Source organism: Rhinoderma darwinii, chromosome 2 (genome assembly GCF_050947455.1).
Source record: "Rhinoderma darwinii isolate aRhiDar2 chromosome 2, aRhiDar2.hap1, whole genome shotgun sequence".
NCBI classification, from domain to species: domain Eukaryota; kingdom Metazoa; phylum Chordata; class Amphibia; order Anura; family Rhinodermatidae; genus Rhinoderma; species Rhinoderma darwinii.
The window spans coordinates 412,183,581-412,205,144 of NC_134688.1; the positions used below are offsets into that span (position 1 = coordinate 412,183,581).

A 21,564-nucleotide genomic window follows, 5' to 3' on the forward strand; every position below is an offset into this window, starting at 1 on the left:
AATGCACCCCCATACAGTATAATGCCCCTCATAGCTGAACCATACAGTATAATGCCCCCATAGCTGCACCATACAGTATAATGCCCCCATAGCTGCACCATACAGTATAATTCCCCCCCATAGCTGCACCATACAGTATAATGCCCCCAATAGCTGCATCATACAGTATAATGCCCCGCATAGCTGCACCATACAGTATAAATCCACCACACAGTATAATGCCCGAAATAGCTGCCCCCCCCACAGTATAATGCCCCCCATAGCTGACCACCACAGTATAATTCTCCCCATAGCGGCCCCATACAGTATAATGCCCCCATAGCTGCCCCATACCGTATAATGCCCCCCCATAGCTGCACCATAGAGTATAATGCCCCCCATAGCTGCACCATACAGTATAATGCCCTCCATAGCTGCACCATACAGTAGAATTCTCCCCATAGCTGCACCATACAGTATAATGCCCCCCATAGCTGCACCATACAGTATAATGCCCTCCATAGCTGCACCATACAGTATAATGCCCCCCATAGCTGCACCATACAGTATAATGCCCCTCATAGCTGCACCATACAGTATAATGCCCCCCCCATAGCTGCACCATACAGTATAAAGCCCCGCATAGCTGCACCACACAGTAAAATGCCCCCATAGCTGTCCCATACAGTATAATGCCCCCATACCATATAATGCCCCCCATAGCTGCACCATACAGTATAATGCCCCCCATAGCTGCACCATACAGTAGAATTCCCCCCCCCCCCATAGCTGCACCATACAGTATTCCCATTCATCAACATAGGTCCGTGCGACGCGCGTGATTTCCACGCGCGTAGCACGGACATATTATACGTTTGTGTGAATAAGGCCTAAGAGGCTAATTGCTGAATCCAGCACTTTTGCCAACAGGTTGGTGGAGGTCTCATCCACCAATATAAAATTCTCACCTGTCTGTACGTGGTAAAGTTCCATAGGGGAAAGGAAAAAAAAAGTTAAGAAATGTCTAATACATTTTTTAAAACGATATAAAAAAATTTAAATAGCAAAAACCTTTTTCCCATTTTTCATGAAAAATGATGTAAGAAATAAAAATGAAAACATAATTGGTATCACCGTGTCCGTAAAAATCTGTATGAGTAAAACATCACTTTTAATCCGCCGGGTGAGCGCCATAGGAAAAAATAAATCACAATGCAAGAACTGCTATTTTATAGTCGCCTCGTTTCCCCAATAAAATGGAATAAAAAGTGATCTAAAAGTCATATGTACCGCAAAAACGATACCAATAAAAACTGCAACTCACCCTGCAAACAACAAGCCCTCACTCCGCTGCATCGATGGAAAAAGAAAAAAGTTATGGCTTTCAGAACATGAAGACACAAAACATTTTTTATATTATTGATTTTCTCTTTTGTAGAAGTAGTACATGATGAAAAAAAACCTATATAGATTTGGTATTGCTGTAATCGTATTGACCCGCAGAATACAGTTAACATGTGATTTTTACTGCACAGTGAACGCCGTAAAATGAAGGCCCAAAGAACAATAGAGCAATCAGTTTTTTTCCCATTCCATCCCACGAATAATTTTTTCCCGTTTCCCAGTACATTGTATGGGACAAATCATGTGGTATCATTAAAAATGACAACACGTGCTGCAAAAAAAGAGTCCCTCATATGGCTATGTCGAATGAAAAATAAAAAAAATTTGAGGTTTTGGAATGCAGCGCTGGAAAAACGAAACAAGAATTGTCTGTCTCCAAGGGGTTAAATGTGCAAACAATTAAAGTTATCTGCAATAATGGAAATGATTTTCCATGTCCTAAATCATTTCCAATGTTGTAATTTTTAATGTCCAATGGATGATCAAACACGATGATGTAGCATGACGTACTGCAACATCTACCAGCAGTGATTTAGAGAAAGTTCTATATTGTATCATTCTAGAAACAGACAATTATCATTATTATTATTAGGATTCTCTGTGAGATTATTGTTGTTACTTATGTCGCCATCTTTTCTGTTTCTGTGGATATTTTCACAATTTTGACATCTTAGTGTGATTGAGGTTTAGCTTCGCACTTAGGCAGGATTCACACGAGCGTGTTCGGGCCGTGATATGTCGGCAGTATTTCCTGGACTGAACACACTGCAGGGAGCTGGACTCCTAGTATCACTGTTATGTACGATGCCAGGAGTCCCTGCCTCGCTGCGGGAAAACTGTCCCGTACTGAAAACATGATTACAGTACGGGACAGTTTTCCCGCAGCGAAGCAGGGACTCCTAGCATTATAAATAATTATGAGGCTAGGAGCCCGGCTCCCTAAAGTGTGTTCGGTAAAGGAAATACTGCCGACATACATTCTGTATATCGTGGACCGAACACGCTCGTGTGAATCCGGCCGTACTTTGAGTGTGCACTTAGGCAGATTCAACATCTAGCCTGATTTCCACCTACCCACTACATAATAATTGTACACTTCTGCTCCAGGATATTGATACAAAACATTTATTTTATACCAAGACAAGTTTTTCTTACCTCACCATTGGGTCATTATTTGAATTTGGTCCCACAGCTGCTATTGAGCTCGTGTAGACTAAGTAAGGCACATCCATAGCCAGACACGCATTTATAACATTCTCTGTCCCTGTGTGAATATTAAAACCATTATATGCGTTTGATCTCTTTAATAAAACATTATAAACGTCCATAGCCTGCTGAGTGAATAATTCATATGCAATTCCACTGCACACAAAGCTATCTTTGAATTAGGATTCCTAACCGCAAACTCCCTCCATTTGCTACTGGATTCCCCCCATAGATTACAGCGGATCTCTTGGGGTCCTAGCCACCCGGTCATCAGTTTATCATTGGGGAATATGTAGGACAGCAATATGGATGTTCTCTTTGGCACTCCACAAAACGTCAGATTCAAGATTTGATTTATATTTCTCTTCTGTTCATTTACTATTTTTAAAAGCATTCTTATTTGCAGAATTTTTCCACAACTGCCTAAAACTTTTGCATAGTACTGTATGTTTAATAATATAATTTTCTACTTACCTCCAACATTTATAGCTTCGAGTTTCTTAAAAGGAAATAGATCTAAAAAATCCACAAGAGCTGCAGTGTGTAATACAACGTCAACACCTTTAACAGCCGGCAAAATCTGGTTGAAGTCGGTAATATCTCCTTTAACAAAAGTAACTACGGTAGACGCTAAAGATTTGAATGAAAGACAATGGTGATATAAAAGCATGAATGATATTCCCGTAAAAATAGGTAGGACACAACAATGGCTTTAGGAAATGACACATTTTGATGCCAAACTAGATTCTACCACAGCTGTAACATGCCGGTCATACACTATGTAGCATAGTCACCTATAATTCTACATAAACATGGAACTGTAAGAAAGCGTACGATATGTGATTGATATGGTCAATGATTAATATATTTAGGCTGGGTTCACACAGAGTTTTTTGCAGGAAAAAAATCTGCCTCAAAATTCCGTCTGGAATTTTGAGGCAGATTTTCCTCTGCCTGCACGTCGATTTTCGCTGCAGTTTTCGCCCACGGCCATTGAGCGCCGCGGGCAAAAAACGCTGCGAAATACGCTTTCTCTGCCTCTCATTGATGTCAATGGGATGTCAGAGGTGTAAACGCCCGAAGATAGGGCATGTCCCCTCTCTTTCCTACAAGCCGGTTTTTCCGCTCGCGGGAAAATAACACCTCCGCCTCCCATTGAAATCAATGGGAGGCATTTTCGGCCGTTTTTTGGCGCATTTTGCAGCACGGTTCCCGCGTCAAAAAACTCTGTGTGAACTGGCCCTTAGACTACAGGGTTTATCATTACTGACTATTTCTATTACAGTCCTATCGCAGTGGTATGCAGGTTGTCGAGAGAAAAGACATTACGGGAGTTGAAATAAGTAAAAGTCATTGTTTTCATAACGTTGAATCATAATTTATTGTATTTACCTGTGTCTAGATTTTTTATGGCTTCACTTTCATTGAGATCAAAAATTTTAACCTCCTTCACGTAATCTTCCTTGAGCAAAAGTTTTACTATCCATTCTCCAATAAAGCCACATCCACCTGTGACCAGGTAAACCAGATCCTTTGCCATAGGGAGGAAAGTTTATGAACTATGGAATTAAAATGACAGGTTTATTTAATATGGAATAAACATCAATAGTTGCCTTTCACAGGAGTCATAATGAATACAATGGATCCCAAGGATTTGTAATGGGGTCAGCATTCAGGTTTATTTTTCCCTGGATATAATAGCGCAGTATGCTACACTATTCTGGCCATCCAAGAGCAACTAAGTCCTAGAAGAAAATAACATTCATGCCCATGGCCGCGGGCTGTCAGGCTCACTCACCTCCTGACGGCCACAGCCATGGATCTGTCAGCGCTGGCCCCAGCCTCCTCCTCAGGAGACGCCAGCACACACTTCCGCTTAACTCGGCTGGGTTCCGTAGGGTGCACGTGCACGCTCTTAAAAGGGCCGGTGCGCACACCTGAGTTTAAGTCAAAATTAGCCCATGAGCACCCTGGACTATTAGAGGGGCCCAGTACCTTCCTGCCTTGCCTGAGCGTTGTTGTCCTACCTTAAGTTTGTCTAAGCAAATGGTCTCCTAGTGTTTTCCAGTTCCCAGTGTTTCCCGTTCCTTCTGCCTGTAACCTGTATCCCGTTCTATCCTGGTCAAGTGCCGTGCTGAGCTGAGTACCATGCCTGTCCTGCTACACCACGCCTGGAGCCTGCCTGCTGCTTAGTCCCAGCCGAGCCTGTCTTGCTACTGTCTGAGCTTCCACAGGTACACTATACAAACTATAGACTGTAACCGGTGTCCTGTTGGCCAGCTGCCATACTGCCATACTGTCAGGGTGGTACGGCCCAGTGGGTCCACGTACCCAACGTGACAATAACTAACGGAAGTCTGAACAGAGTCTAACTCTGCATAGACATCCTGCCATAAAAATATTGACACTGCTGTCGAATATTGGAGAGCAAAAGGAGAGGGAAAAAAAAATAATTTTTAGCTCTCAACACCTAATTTGTGCTCATACATTCAGATATATTGGAAAAGACTGGAGTACTTATTACATGGCAAAAAAGAGAGAAAGGTCCAGCGATGTGTGGTATAAGTGGGGGAAACTCCGTTTCCACTTTATTGAAGATAGTACACCGACAAACAAAAAATCCAACAGAATGACGGATAACACCAGGAGAATAACGAGGTGGTTGAAATGGCAAGAAATGAAGCCTACGCGTTTCGAGCACTGGCTGTGCTCTTAATCATGGCTAAGAAGGTCTTAGCCATGATTAAGAGCACAGCCAGTGCTCGAAACGCGTAGGCTTCATTTCTTGCCATTTCAACCACCTCGTTATTCTCCTGGTGTTATCCGTCATTCTGTTGGATTTTTTGTTTGTCGGTGTACTATCTTCAATAAAGTGGAAACGGAGTTTCCCCCACTTATACCACACATCGCTGGACCTTTCTCTCTTTTTTGCCACTATTTCTTGCCGTGAGCCGTCGCGGTTGATCCGGGCGATACCGAGCACAGGAGTGTGAAGCTGGTGAGCTGGAGGTTTCCTCCCATCCCTTTTTCCTTGTTATTATTACTACTTATTACATGGTCAGGGCCGGTTTTAGAAAAGTGTGACCCTGGGCAAGGTTAAAAGTGGGCCCCCAAAATGCTGAATTAGGGCCTGTTCACATCTGTAAACCAAACCAAACCAAACCATAGCTTTCATTTGCATTACCGTTAATTTTAAAGGTAATTTTTCCGTTGCAAATGGTTTCCGTTGCAATTGATTCCATTCAAAAAACAGAAACCTTACGGAACGGAGACAAACAGAAACCATTTGCCATGGATGCTTTGGTTTCCATTTGGTTTGCGCTCACGGGTTCCCTTGACGGAAAGGTCTGACAGAAGCCATCAATGGAACCCCAACGCAGATGTGAACACACCTTTACTGTATCAATAATGCAGTCAATTCAGAAGGCGGTGTGGAGAGACCTGCATCACTGATTTCTAGCACGTCCAGGAGTGTTGCAAGACCCAAAGCATATGTCCCCTCTCTCACACAAAAAATTATTTATATACATATACAGTTATTAAATCATACCACTATACCTGATGACATAATACCCCCATACTGTTACTGAATAATACCGCCACACCATAACCACATAGTGACTGAATAATACCCCCATACTGTTACTGAATAAAAACCACTATACAAAGACCAATATTACCACCATGTAGTGACCATATAGTGGTAGATGCCAGTTATACACAGGAGCTCTGCAGACGATATAAATGATTACAGCCTATTTATATCTAGTGACTTACCAGTGATGTTTTCTCTGATTAGAGTCGTTCACTTTCCCTTTTTTCCCCTCCATCCGGCCCAGACCACTGTGACGAATTATTCCTGCCATGACATGTCTTTACAGAATTTGACACACAGACATCTTGGTTTCTCGCTTTTCAAGCACCCTCCCCACCTATACCCCATCCTCTAAACAAACTCGTAATCTACTGTTCCCCAGATGGTAATAATGATCTCTAGGTGCTCAACACAATAAAAGTGCCCCATCAGTAACCGTGCCCTTTTTGTGCCCCCACAGCAGTAATGCCCCCATTTGTGCCCCCTGTCGATAGCACCACAGTCCTCCACCCTTATATATAGTGCCACACTGTCCCCTCCCTTCAATATTGTGCCACAAAGCGCCTCTCCATTGTAGATATAGTGCCACACAGCCCCCTTGTATAAAGCGCCAGACAGCCCCCTATTTATATAGTGCCACACAGCTCTCCCTTTTATATAGTGCCACACAGCCCCACTCCCACTGTATATAGTGCCACACAGAACCCCCCCTTGTATATAGTGCAAAACAGCCCCCCTCCCTTGAGTAGTGCCACACAGGCCCCCCCCTTGTATATAGTGCCACAATGCCATCCCCTTGTATATAGTGCCACACAGCCGTCCCTCCCTTGTATATAGTGCCTTACAGCCCCCTTCCCTTGTATATAGTGCCACAGAGCCCCCTTCTCTTGTATATAGTGCCACACAGCTCCCCCTTGTATATAGTGCCACACAGCTCCCCCTTGTATATAGTGCCACACAGCTCCCCCTTGTATATAGTGCCACACAGCACCCCTCCCTTGTATATAGTGCCAGAGCCCCTTCCCTTGTATATAGTGCCACAATGCCCTACCCTTGTATATAGTGCTACACAGCAATGCCCCCTGTATATTGCCACACCGCCCCCTCCCCTGTTGATAGTGCAACACTAAACCCCCCTTGTGTATAGTGCTACACATTCCCCCCTCCCTTGTAGATCGTGCCACACATAACCCCCTTGTATATGGCGCCACACAGACCCTCCTTGTATATAATGCCACACAGCCCCCCACCTTGTATATAGCGCTACACAGACCCTCTTGTATATAGTGCCACACAGCCCCCTCCCTTTTATATAGTGCCACAATGCCCTACATTTGTATATAGTGCTACACAGCAATGCCCCTGTATATTGCCACACCACCCCCTCCCCTGTTGATAGTGCCACACTAAACCCCCCTTGTGTATAGTGCTACACATTCCCCCTCCCTTGTAGATCATGCCACACAGATCCCCTTTGTATATAGTGCCACACAGCCCCCTCCCTTGTATAGTGCCACACAGTGCCCCCCCTTGTATATAGTGCTACACAGCTTCCCCCTTGTATATAGTGCCACACAGTGCCCCCCTTGTATATAGTGCTACCCAGTGCCCCCCCATTGTATATAGTGCTACACAGCACCCCCCATTGTATATAGTGACACACAGCACCCCCCATTGTATATAGTGCTACACAGCGCCCCCCATTGTATATAGTGCTACACAGCTTCCCCCCTTCTATATGGTGCCACAACGCCACCCAAAAAAAAAAAAAAAAAATGTACTTACCTTGCCCCGTCCCTACGATGGCACGCATGCGCAGACCAGCGTGATGCAGTGACATCATCACGCCGGCCTGCGCAGGGATTCTTCCCAGCGCCTTATATCCTGAGGATGCAGATACAAGTGACTGTGGCTGTCGCTAGCACCGGAACCCCCTCCGGTGTTAGCGACGCCACCGAGCATGAAGGGGCTGTGCTGCCTGGCCCATAAGAGGATGGGGGCCCTGGACAATTGCCCAGTTTGCCCCTCCCTAATGCTGGCCCTGTATATGGTGCACCATCAAGACAGTACCAGTGGTACTGCCGTATGGGGCACGGCCATGAAAATGAAAAAAAGGGACCCAGCCGCCGCCCATTAAAAGTATTCCCAGCAGTAGTTAGTTTGGAGAAAAGACCGGACTACATTATATTGCAGCACTCGTATTGTTCTCCAAACTAACAATCACTGGGGCCCTGCTATCCAAGGTCCTGAACCTGGCCAGCGTCAGAATGTTGTGTGCAGCGGTGCATACAACATCCTGTCGCATTTTATGCTCCCCCACAAACAACGTACTAACATCAGGAACTTATAAAGCAGGTCCCCAGCGTCAAGATCAGGAGCCAGAAGTGAAGAGGCGTTTAGAGGAGAAGAGGCACCCGGCTGGAAGAGGAGGCTAGAAGACCTGGCAGTGGTAAGTACATAGGGGGTCTGAATGAATTTAGGGGTCTGGTCTGGGGACTATTATTTTAAGCATCTTGTCTGGGTCTGAATTAATGTAGGGGAGTAGTCTGGGGTCTATATTTATTTAGGGGTCTGGTCAGGGGTCTGAATTAATTTAGTCATCTGGCATGGTGTCTACGCAGGTGCCACGTGTGAGGAGGCAGAGACTCTGTCCATGCGTTCAGTGGTGATAGTAAATTGTAGAGCCTGCAAGATAAACGAGCAGCACCCAGAACTGCATGTTGGTGAGTGACTCTGCTGTGTAAAAGCAGCAGCTTCAGTGCAATGACTCTGTTAACCCCTTCACGACAGCCATATACATTCCGAGGCCCGTGCAGTTGTCACATTATATATATATATATATATATATATATATATATATATATATATATATATATATATAAACGTTGGCAGCCTGGAACGGGGTTTAATGATTGCAGTGCTGGTTCTCTTTATAGATAAAGGCTTATACAAGCTGAAATGTCACTGAATACTGGAATAAACCACTGGTGTTTCATCTACACTTTAACCGAGTGCTGCCGACTGTTTCCATTTTTCTGTACTATTGGGAAGGCTGGGACCATGCGCCTGGTTTGGCGTGTGCCACTATTCTTCCAGGTAATATAAGGAATGCTGTTCCCATCTCTGCTTCCCCTAAATTAGTTCAGACCCCGCAATCAGACAAAAAAGATTCTGACCTCAGACACGACCCTTAACCCCTTCGTGCACCCGAACATGCCATTACGTCTGGGTGCAGGGGGTGATGTTTGGAGCGCACTCATGTGCTGAGCGCGCTCCACATGCTGCGGGTGTCGGCTCTATTTTTACAGTGGACACCCGGGACTAACAGCTGGGAGCAGGGATCGTGCTGTCCCTTGCTGTTTAACCCCTCAAATGCTGCGATCAATCGCGACCGCAGCATCTGAAGCATTGAAAAGAGGGGGATGCCCCCCTCCGACTGCTCATCACCCCCCCCCACAGTGAGATCGGGGGGTGACGACGGTTGTTATGGAAGCCCAGTGGCCTAATGAACGCCACCAGGGCTGCCTTCACTCTGCCTCTGCTAAGCCCTTACTGTGGCAGGGCTTAACAGATGCCTGTAAAAATGACGATATACTGCAATATATTACTATGCAGTATACCAACGACCTAACGATTGCCAGTTCAAGTCCCCTAGGGGGGCTAATAAAGTGTGTGAAAAAAATATAGAAATCTTAAAAGTTTAAAAAAAAAACCCTTTTCCCATTTTTCCCCTAAAGTAATATAAAAAATAAAAAAAAAGTTAAGAAAATTTGTATCGCTGCGTCCGTAAAAGTCTGAACTATTACATTATAGAGTTATTTAATGTGCACGGTGAGCGCCGTAAAAAATAAAAATGTAAAACGTCAAAATCGTTTTTTTTGGTCAACTTAGCTCTCAAATTTTTTTTAATAAAACGTGATCAAAAAGTTCTACGTACCAAAAAATGGTACCGATAAAAATGACAGCTCGTCCCGCAAAACATAAGCCCTTACACCGCTCAATCGGTGAAAAAAAATAGAAAAAAAGTTATGGCTCTCAGAATGTGACGACACAAATTTTTATTTTTTTTAACAAAGGGTTTATTATCAATAAAAGTAGTAAAATAGAAAAAAAAATAAAAAAATAAAAAAATATATATAATCATATTGAGCCACAGAATAAAGATAATTTGTCGTTTTTACCGCACGGTGAAAGCCGTAAAAAGAAAACCCAATTGAGGAGTCGCAGTGTTTTCCAACTTCAGACCGCAAAGAATTTTTTTCAGTTTCCCAATACATTCTATGGAACTATGAGGGTATGTTCACACGGCCTATTTTCAGACGTAATTCGGGCATTTTACGCATCGAAATACGCCTGAAAAAAAGGACCTAATAAGCCTACAAACATCTGCTTTCAATGGGTTTTACGATGTTCTGTTCCCACGAGCCTTTATTTTATGCATCGCTGTCAGAATACGGCACGTAAAATGATGGCTCGTCAAAAGAAGTGCAGGACAATTCTTGGGACATTTTTGGAGGCGTTTTTCATTGACTCTATTGAAAAATGTGCTCTGTAATGCCTTGTTTACACAGTGCAGATTTTACCAGTATTTTTGAAGCCAAAACCAGGAATGGAACCTAAATAGAAGAAATATTTAAAGGAAGGCCTTATAGGTCTTCTCTCCTGGATCCAATTCTGGTTTTGGCTTAATAAAATGTGTGCAAAATCTGCAGCAAATCTGCACTGTGTACACAAGGCCTGACAAATAAACATAGCAAAAGATCAAAAAATCACAAGGCAAAATAATATACTTAGCATTTTCTGCATATAATCTTACCTGATCTAGTAATCACAGACTCAAGCGGCCTGCACCCTGTTTGGTGATGCCTCAATTTCCAGCTTCCTGGTCAGAGTACTGATGTGTGTAAAACTCTCCTGTGAAAGTTCACCAACCCAAGGGTCACTGAACTCTATTAACACAAACCTCCTCCATGTGTGATACATGGTGCTGAAATTAATGATCTGCTCACAGGCACCTACGTAGCAAAGTATCCCATTGGTTGCGCTTTTGAATACAGACTTGTTCTCACCATTGTATTTTCATATTTATACATAGTTGCCAACATTTGAATTTTTTTTCCAGGAACACTTAGGGTGTGGCATCTTTGGCGGGTGTGTCTTATGGGGGTGTCGTTTATCTGGTGGACGTGGATAGCGGGGCGTGGCTTTCCAGAATTTCTGCATACAAAAAAAACAAACAAAATTTCTGCACTAGTTTGGCTGACAATTACTATGGTGGCCGGTATCTCTCTCTGGTTGTTTACAGGCAGGTGATGTCTCACTTTATCACTAAGGCTAGGCGATATGTCACATATCACATATGTAATATGTGATATGTCACATATTGCCACACACTGCTTCCTGTAGAAATTGCCACACACTGCTCCCTGTAGAAATTGCCACACATTGCTTCCTGTAGATGATGCCACAGTGCCCCCTGTAGATAGTGCCACAGTGCCCTCTGTAGGTAATACCACAATGCCCTCAGTAGATAATACCACCCCCCTCTGTAGATGATGCCACACCCCCCACTGTAGATGATGCCACACAGACCCCCTGTGGATGATACCACACAGACCCCCTGTGGATGATGCTACAGACCCCCTGTAGATGATGCCACGCAACCCCTGTAAATTATGCCACACACCCCCTGTAGATGATGCCCCACCACCCCTGTAGATGATGCCCCACCACCTCTGTAGATGATGCCCCACCACCTCTGTAGATGATGCCACACCACCCCTGTAGATGATGCCACATCCCTCTGTAGATGAAGCCACACACTCTCCTTGTAGATGATGCCACATACACCCCCTGTAGATAGTGCCACATACTCCCCTGTAGATAGTGCCCTCACCCCCCCTGTAGATACAGCCATTGTGGCTCCCTCTATAAGCAGAATGCCGGCCATGCGTCGGCAATGCTCTGGCTGGGGATTCGGCTGCAGGAGGTACCCCTGACATCAATGCCCTTATAAGGACAGTGAAGTCTCAGGCTTATTCAGAGAGCGAAATCCCCAGCCAGGCATCGGCAACCCCCTGACTTCATTGTCCATATATGGACAATGACATCGTCAGTGGCTCCCTCTATGAGCAGAATCCCCGGCCAAGCGTCGGAAATGCTCTGGCCGGTGATTCCGCTGCAGGAGGTGCCCTGACGTCACTGCCCGTATATGGACAGTGAAGTCATGTGCTACTCCTGGAGCGCCGAAATCCACGGCCAAAACGTTGCTGACCCCCTGGCTGGGAATTCCGCTCATAGAGAGAGCCCTGACTTCACCGTCCATATAAGAGTAGTGACGTCAGTGGCACCTCCTGCAGCGGAATCCCCGGCCAGGGCGTTGGCAACGCTTTGGCCAGGTATTTTGCTCCAGGAGGAGTGAATGGCAGAGCAGGAAGCAGATAGTTTCTTGCTCTGCCATAGTATTCAATTGTATCTGCATCCTGAGAACGCAGATACAACTGAATGTAGCAGTTGCCGGGACAAGTCCCGGACTGTAATTGCCGTGACTGTCTCTGTAAATTCGGGACAGTCCCGACAAATTACGGACAGTTGGCAAGTATCTTTATATAAACAGTATATTCACAGGCTCGCAGGCAATGTTAGGCTGTGTTCACACAAATTTAGGATAAGCTCCTAATTAAAGGAAAAGTGTAAGCCAAAAATGAATCTAACGGGGAGAGAAGCAAGAGAGTATGTTCCCAGGGGCCGGATATGCTGCAGGTTTTCCACAACGGATTAATGTACGAAAAATCCGCAGCGTTAAGCAGCATAGCAGATAAGATTTCAACAAATCTCATTCCCGCGCTGCGGCTAAAATATGCAAATAATTTGAGCGGAAATTCAGCTGCGGTGCAACTTTATAATGCTCTGAACCAATATGGAGGACGAACACAATCGCGTCCATGTAGCTCATAATGTAGGGATCCAGGATGTAAGTGATGACATCAGACGCCATGACGTACCATGCATCATGCATTTGAGGCCTCACACAACACAGAAACACGAGGTCCAGCAGGTAAGTAAATAATGACCTCAGACGCCACGACGCGCTGCACATCATGGGTCTGATGCATCATATAACACGAGAACACACCCGGTCAGTGCACATGCGTTCAAATCACCACGGCAACCAAACGTGTAAGTCACTTAGAGAGTAGAATTATACATGGAAGGTAACCAATACGGACCAAATGCATCTTCAATTAGATTTGTAAAAGCGCAATAGCGCCATCTACATAGATGCTAAATCAATAACATGGGTTATATGCATATATACATACATAGATGAATATAGTCTAAAATAACATATAAAATCATGCACGTATATATTTACTTAGAAGGTAAAATCTATCCCTAACCTTTCCCTAAATCATGTAAAAGGTAATACCTCAGACAGTTTATATATATTGCCAAAACTTATGGTCAAAAGGAAAAATTCCTTTTGAATAAGAATGAAACGCAAAAGGTGATTAAGTAAGAAAATATAATATTAATATATATATATATATATATATATATATATATATATATATATATATATACACAGTATATAATATGTATATTGAAGATGCGTTTGGTCCGTATTGGTTACCTTCCATGTATAATTCTTCTCTCTAAGTGACTTACACGGTTGGTTGCCGTGGTGAATTGAACGCATGCGTAAGCTTCCATATATAATGGATAAGCTTCCATCAATTATAATGGATAAGCTTCCATCAATTATAATGGGTAAGCTTCCATCAATTATAATGATGTATTACGTATGTATATGGTAAATGTAGCACAAGGTAGGTGCGCTAGTATTCTGACTTAATTTTAGCAAAAATGCGCATTTTTATCAGTAAATATGCCCCATTGTGTTAACAGCGGATATGCTAGCTCTTGTCCTGGCAGGAACTAATCATATCTAAATGTTTGTCAGCTGCTGAGTGATGTCACTCTCTGCGCCATCAGCCAGAGGCAGCTTATTAGCTGCTCGGTATCAACATTGTAGCAGACCATTATCTGATTCGCTGTTGGCTATATATATGAAACCAATAGTTAAAGTGACTGTCCAGTTGTGAGCTTAAAAATGAAATTTAAGTACTGTACTGCAGCATTTTATCTCAGTTCCATTAGGGTATGCTTACATGAGTGCTTACATGAGTAATTTTTTTGTTGCATTTTTTTCCTCAATGGTGGTAGTCGCGGAAAAAACATTCCTCTTTTGTAAAAAAAAAACATGCATCTTGTATCGATAGCGGCAAAAAAACAACTCATGTTAACTTTCCCTTAGGGCAGAGTTGCTATCATGTGACAACAGCTTAGCTACAGTGCCTACAAGAAATCTGAGGTAGTCTAAAAACCACCCCCTGTCTCATCATTGGTTCAGCTCTGCCTCTTCAGATTGACTGCTGAGAATAAGCACAAGTCTATCACAGACTCACCGGGAGGTCCATGCATAAAGAGTTGCATTCAATTACAGCAAGGGCAGAATGAATTTACAGTACAGATTACTAAACCATGAGAGAGATAAAAGGATTATTAGGTCATTTACACGGTATCATGCCCCCTAAGTTACATAGGTTGAAAAAAGACACAGGTGCATCAGGTTCAACCTTTCTCAATAAATTACCCATCATTCATTGCTTGATTAATTATAACCCTCAATGCAATTCGTAAATAAATAGGCATCTAGCATTTTTTTAAATGCTGACAAGTATCTGCCATCACTACCTCTTGGGTACGGCATTCCATAGTTTGACCACTCTAACTGTAAAGAACCCTTTTCTATATTGATGTCTGAAACGGCTTTCTTCCACACGCAATGGGTGTCCCTTTGTCCTTTGTAGTTTCCTTGGAAGGAACAAATTATGTTCTAATTCTTTGTATTGGCCACACATATACTTATACATATTAATAAGATCCCCTCTAAGACGTCATTTTTCCAAGCTGAACAAGCCCAATTTTTCTAGCCTTTCATTGTAAGCGACACGTCCCATCCCATTTAATAATCTCGTTGCCTGCCTTTGAAACCTCTCCAGTTCTCCTATGTCCTTTTTACAATGTGGAGCACACACAGTATAGTGCCCCCAAAGCTCCCCACAGTATCATGCCCCCATAGGGCCCCCACACAATATCATGCCCCAGTAGTGCCCCCCACACAGTATCATGCCACCATAGTGCCTCCACACAATATCATGCCCCCCGTAGTGCTCCCACACATTATCATGCCCCAATCGTTTCCCCACACAGTATCATGCCCCCAGAGTGCCCCCACACAGTACAGGCCCCATCTGCGCCCCACACAGTATTATGCCCCTATAGTGCCCCCACACAGGTTCCTGCCTTCATAGTACCCACACAAAATAACATGCCCACACAGTGCCCACATAGTGTGATGCCCCCATAGTGCACCCACACATCATGCCCCCATAGTGGCCAAAACACAGTATAATGCCCCCATAGTGCCCACACACAGTATCATGCCCTTGTCGTGCCCCCACACAGTATAATGCCTCCTTAGTGCTCCCACAGTTTCATGCCTCCATATAGTATCATGCCTCCACAGTGCCACTTCACAAAATACCATGCCTCCATAGTGTCACTTACACAGTATTATGCCCCCATAGTGCCTCCCAAAACAGTATAATTCCCCTATAGTATCCCCACACAAAGCATATTGCCCCATAGTGCCTCCCCACACAGTATAATGCCTTCATAGTTCCCCCACACCGTATAATGACCCCACAGTGTCCCCCACAAAGTATAATGCTCTATAGTTCCTCCTGACACAGTATAATGCCCCTATAGTGCCTCCCCACACAGTATCATGCCTCTATAGTGCCTCCCTACAGTATAATTCCTCCATAGTGCCTTCCAACACACAGTATAATGCCCCATAGTGCTTCTCCACACAGTATAATGCCCACATTGTGCCTCCTTAAAATTATAAAATAAAAACTTACTTAGCCCCATTCCCACGACAAATGGAGGAGATCACTCGGCAGGTCTCCTCCAGTCTGTGCTGGGTAGTCCTGTGTGTGGCTCGGCGTAGTGACATTATGACGTCATTGCATCGCACCAGCCTGTGCCAAACCGCTCACGAAATGCATCACAGGGTGAATGGTGGAGTAGGGAACTCACGGTTTCTTGCTCCACCATTGTAATCAACTGTTTCTGTGTCGTGAGGACGCAAATACGTTGGAAACCGGACATGCCACACGCGTTCTAGGACAGTGGGACATCGCCCAGAATCCAGGACAGTCGCGCTGGATCCAGGAAGGCATGCTGTGAGCCTCTCTACCGCTGTGGGCCTCCGTGGTCTTTCCGGCTCTGGTAACTGTTGTGAAATTTTCTAACCCTCCTGGATTGTCTGGAATTCTCATTAAAAATGGAAAATCTCCTGGAACTCGTAAGGGCATTTAAGTATCTAGTAAAGTCTGAAGAGTATACCTGCAACTGAACACTGATTCCTCTTCTAAGCAGTCCACCTTCTAAGTGCTGATCAACACTGGGAAAGCAAATGACATGTGAGTTGCTGCTTGTTTGCTTTTACTTATTAGCATTTTAGTTCCCCCTGGCTGGACAACTGTGCGAAAATATAAACAGCACAAGTTTTTCTAAGTTTATTTATTTAGCAAGAGTATACTTGCTTAACAGCACTTGTTAGATTTAATAACTTATAGTGTCTTAAAATGTTCTATAAGGTTTATATGCAGAAAGAAGGTTGGGTTATGTTAACTTCTCCCTCTTTTAATTTGTACTATTTAAAGAGGCTCTGTCACCACATTATAAGTGGCCTATATTGTACATGATGTGATCGGCGCTGTAATGTAGATTACAGCAGTGTTTTTTATTTAGAAAAACAATCATTTTTGACGGAGTAATGACCTATTTTAGCTTTATGCTAATGACTTTCTGAATAGACAACTGGGCGTGTTTTTACTTTTTACCAAGTGTGCGTTGTGGAGAGAAGTGTATGACGCTGACCAATCAGCGTCAAACACTTCTCCCCATTCATTTACACAGCACATAGTGATCTTGCTAGTGTGAAATCACATACTCACACACTAAAGTTACCGAAGTGTCTTGAGAGTTAATAGACATCGCGTCCAACCAGGACATACTCTCTAGACATACTGATTTCTTTTTCATCATTCACAACCTCCATTTGGTGGTTGCGGTAATGTTTTTGTATGAGTATATATTTTTAATAATTTCTAATTATTTTTTTCTACATTTGTGCTTGAAGTTTTTGCACATATTTGCTTTTTATATTTGTGCACTTGCCTCTCTAGGTTCCACTGTACCTGATATCCACTATAAAGAATTGGCTAGGCCATTAATAGGGTATCGAGGGTACAGGTTGGAGGTTGATCAGCTGATTTTTCTGTGATTTATTTTTTTATCTCCAAGGCACCCAGAGGAGAAGGTGAAGCTGCGATGTCCAGGAGAAACAGACAAGCTGTTTTTCCCATATGGGACTGTGTACGTACGAAGTACTGACTCTTTATCTTGCTAATTGCACAAACTACTACACTATTTGGTGCAGGTCTTTCCCCCTATTATAGATTTAATAACTGCCCGTGCATCAATTCCTTAATTGAATATGGGAACTGGTAAGCTGAGCCCTCTCTATGCAGATTGGCACACGGTTTCTTCCCAGCATGCAGCGCAGAACCTTAGTAGACCAACTGCTATATTTACTGAAGGACAAATAATCTGCTAATTAAACGCATTAAATAATTATGCCACAAATAAGGTTGTGCAAATATTAATAGTATGTTAAAAGGACAGTTTAAAGTGTAGGTTGACTATTGTGAAACTTACATTAGAATTTGAGGAAACAACAAAAATTTACCAAAATTATTCTCTATGCAAGCTGTCAAATTTTGGCCATAAAGCAGGGAGACCTATGGGAAATAACATTTTCTGAAGCTTCCCTCCCAGCCAAATAGTAGTCTCAGTTTTACAGCAGTGTCTTCTGCTTCATTGGCAGGAAAAAGGCCAGTGGTGGTCAACCTGGCATATCGTTAGGGCCTCAAATGACCAAATATGATGTTCAACCAGGGCAGAATCAAGGAATAGGCACACATATATACTGTACGTATGACTTTTTAACACAGCTGTATTTGTGACTGACATTTTCTTCATGTATTTTATTTGGATAAAAAACTGTTTTTGGAGTCAGGAAAACTTTCCAAAATAGATAATCTGAGATGATTCTTGTTGGCAAAATAGAAATGGAGGGAACACAGACCACAGTGATCTAAAATATACATAGATACATCTAGATGTGTTCACCCTTACCTTTTCTTGATTTTGATAAAGGACTCCAATTTATCATGAAACAAATTGAATTAATATCGTGACATGCTAGCAAAACCCTTGACAAGCTGCAATTCACTTCACAACAATTTAGTGGCCACACATAGGGACATATAGCCTAGATATCTCCTGACAGAGTATCACAAAATCATCTTGTATTTTTTTCGAAGCTAGTCACCACTCATATCTTAACATTTCCTGAGATGAGTGGTGCGAAATGTACCACTCATCTCAGGAAATGTTAAGATATGAGGAAAGTTAAGGAAGGACACATCTCTATATACACTATGCACACACGCACGCACGCACGCACGCACGCGCACACACACACACACACACACACACACAAACAAAACACATACACAGTACACATCTAAAAATCATCACATTGACTCATTACAGAGGAGGAAACAGGAACTCCTCTGTTTTTATGGTTGGGTAGAGCACCCAGTGTAAAGAAACAATCATGCTGTAATGATGGGGGTAGGGAAACAGACAAGTGAGCCCTAATCTACCCGCCACTCAGTCCCTGCCTACTTGCAACGACCCGCCCTAGGCGACGGGGTACAACTGGGCGACGGTCCCTACGCTCAATAAGTGCACGACAGACAAACAGACAAGGGTACACAGAAGCAAGGGAAAGGGGCAGTTGCCCACGGCAACACCGTGAGCAACAAGAGTGGTGAACGAGGCGAGTCAAACCAGGAGTGTACGAGGTACCAAACGCAGAGCAGGAGAGTAGTCAGTAAGCCAGGGTCAATATGAAGCAGGGTCAAATAGATCAAGAAGCTGCAGCAGGGCCAGGAAAACAAACGAGAAGAATCACAAGCAAGGAGGAACAGGAAAGGCAGGTATAAATAGACAGAGGGCGGGAGCTAGCTCCGTCTGGCCAGGGTGTGATAGGCTCTCCCACTCCTAAGCCTGCCATCCTGAGTGGTGGAAGATGGAGTCAGTCTCACAGACATAGAAGCAGGTGCAGACTGATTACCTATGGGCGTTGACACAAAAGCTGTGCTTGGCAGATCCTTTACACATGCTTGATTATAATCCAGGGGAAGACAGCTGCCTTTTCCTATGGTTCATGCGGGCTGCATGTGCCCCTCTGGCCCCCAGTTTGGCATCAATGATATATTTTGCAATTCATAGTTTATTATCATATTAGTTATGCTTGAAGGAGGATATTCTGATATTAAGGGTATGTAAAGATTTATTATTAATGGATCCAACTAATACATTGGTGTAGGTAAGTGAACAGAAGCTACAGAATATTTTTTTTACTTTTTTTGAGTTTTCAGTTCAGTACAGTTCAGGAGTCTCAAAATATAATAAGAGTCAAATGATATATCTTGAATGTGAGACACATGAATAGAAAAATTAAATGAACTAATAACGCTTGTTAATCTATAGGAGTATTTTTTAGAAATGTTAATTAATTAAGGAGATTACCAGTTAAACAATTGGTTTGATGACCAGTGGTTGTAGGGGTATAGGGGACAAGGTGGGGTTGATGCTGTCTGGGGGGAGGACGACAAAAAAATAATAATGGTGTGTGTGGGCATATGGTTAAGGGTAAAGTATGGCTGGCCCGTGGTAAGGGCGTTAAAGTTGATTTGATTGATTGATTGATTGATTGATTGGGGGGATCGAATTTGCCCAGGGAAAAAGCGTACAGTATTCAGGGGTCCCAGATTTTCTGAAATGTATTAAGGGTTCCTCTGTCAAGGCCGTTCAATTTTCATTGATCATACAAGAATCCATCTTTGTTTTAGCTTATAAAAAAAACCAAGAATATGTTAATTTCCATGTTGTTAGAAAATGAAAAAAACGCATATAATATTTCTCTTAACTCTGGGATCTCTCTCGAATTCTTTACCAAGCAGCGCCTACCAAGGGTTCAAAAAGCGATCCCTCACATATACAGTGAAGGAAATAAGTATTTGATCCCTTGCTGATTTTGTAAGTTTGCCCACTGACAAAGACATGAACAGTCTAGAATTTTTAGGCTAGGTTAATTTTACCAATGAGAGATAGATTATATATATATATAAAAAAAAAAAAGAAAATCACATTGTCAAAATTATATATATTTATTTGCATTGTGCACAGAGAAATAAGTATTTGATCCCTTTGGCAAACAAGACTTAATACTTGGTGCCAAAACCTTTGTTGGCAAGCACAGCGGTCAGACTTTTTTTGTAGTTGATGATGAGGTTTGCACACATGTTAGATGGAATTTTGGCCCACTCCTCTTTGCAGATCATCTGTAAATCATTAAGATTTCGAGGCTGTCGCTTGGCAACTCGGATCTTCAGCTCCCTCCATAAGTTTTGATGGGATTAAGGTCTGGAGACTGGCTAGGCCACTCCATGACCTTAATGTGCTTCTTTTTGAGCCACTCCTTTGTTGCCTTGGCTGTATGTTTCGGGTCATTGTCGTGCTGGAAGACCCAGCCACAAGCCATTTTTAATGTCCTGGTGGAGGGAAGGAGGTTGTCACTCAGGATTTGACGGTACATGGCTCCATCCATTCTCCCATTGATGCGGTGAAGTAGTCCTGTGCCCTTAGCAGAGAAACACCCCCAAAACATAATGTTTCCACCTCCATGCTTGACAGTGGGGACGGTGTTCTTTGGGTCATAGGCAGCATTTCTCTTCCTCAAAACACGGCGAGTAGAGTTAATACCAAAGAGCTAAATTTTAGTCTCATCTGACCACAGCAACTTCTCCCAATCACTCTCAGAATCATCCAGATGTTCGTTTGCAAACTTCAGACGGGCCTGTACATGTGCCTTCTTGAGCAGGGGGACCTTGCGGGAACTGCAGGATTTTAATTCATTACGGCGTAATGTGTTACCAATGGTTTTCTTGGTGACTGTGGTCCCAGCTGCCTTGAGATAATTAACAAGTTCCCCCCGTCTAGTTTTCGGCTGAGCTCTCACCTTCCTCAGGATCAAGGATACCCCACGAGGTGAGATTTTGCATGGAGCCCCAGATCAATGTCGATTGACAGTCATTTTGTATGTCTTCCAT

The 21,564-nt window shown here is 43.3% G+C and overlaps 1 protein-coding gene across 1 annotated transcript in view; it reads right to left on the reverse strand.

Moving 5' to 3' along the window:
- LOC142741436 (3 beta-hydroxysteroid dehydrogenase type 7-like) overlaps positions 1 to 11,069 on the reverse strand; it is a 33,969-nt gene extending 22,900 nt beyond the window's left edge. The window contains exons 1-4 of the mRNA XM_075850815.1: positions 11,001 to 11,069; positions 3,982 to 4,148; positions 3,064 to 3,219; positions 2,539 to 2,647 (exon numbers count right to left, since the gene is read on the reverse strand). Of these exons, the coding sequence (XP_075706930.1) occupies positions 2,539 to 2,647; positions 3,064 to 3,219; positions 3,982 to 4,129 (413 nt within the window). The 5' untranslated portion in view covers positions 4,130 to 4,148; positions 11,001 to 11,069. The remainder of the gene's footprint in view (positions 1 to 2,538; positions 2,648 to 3,063; positions 3,220 to 3,981; positions 4,149 to 11,000) is intronic.
- Positions 11,070 to 21,564: the final 10,495 nt, after the last annotated feature.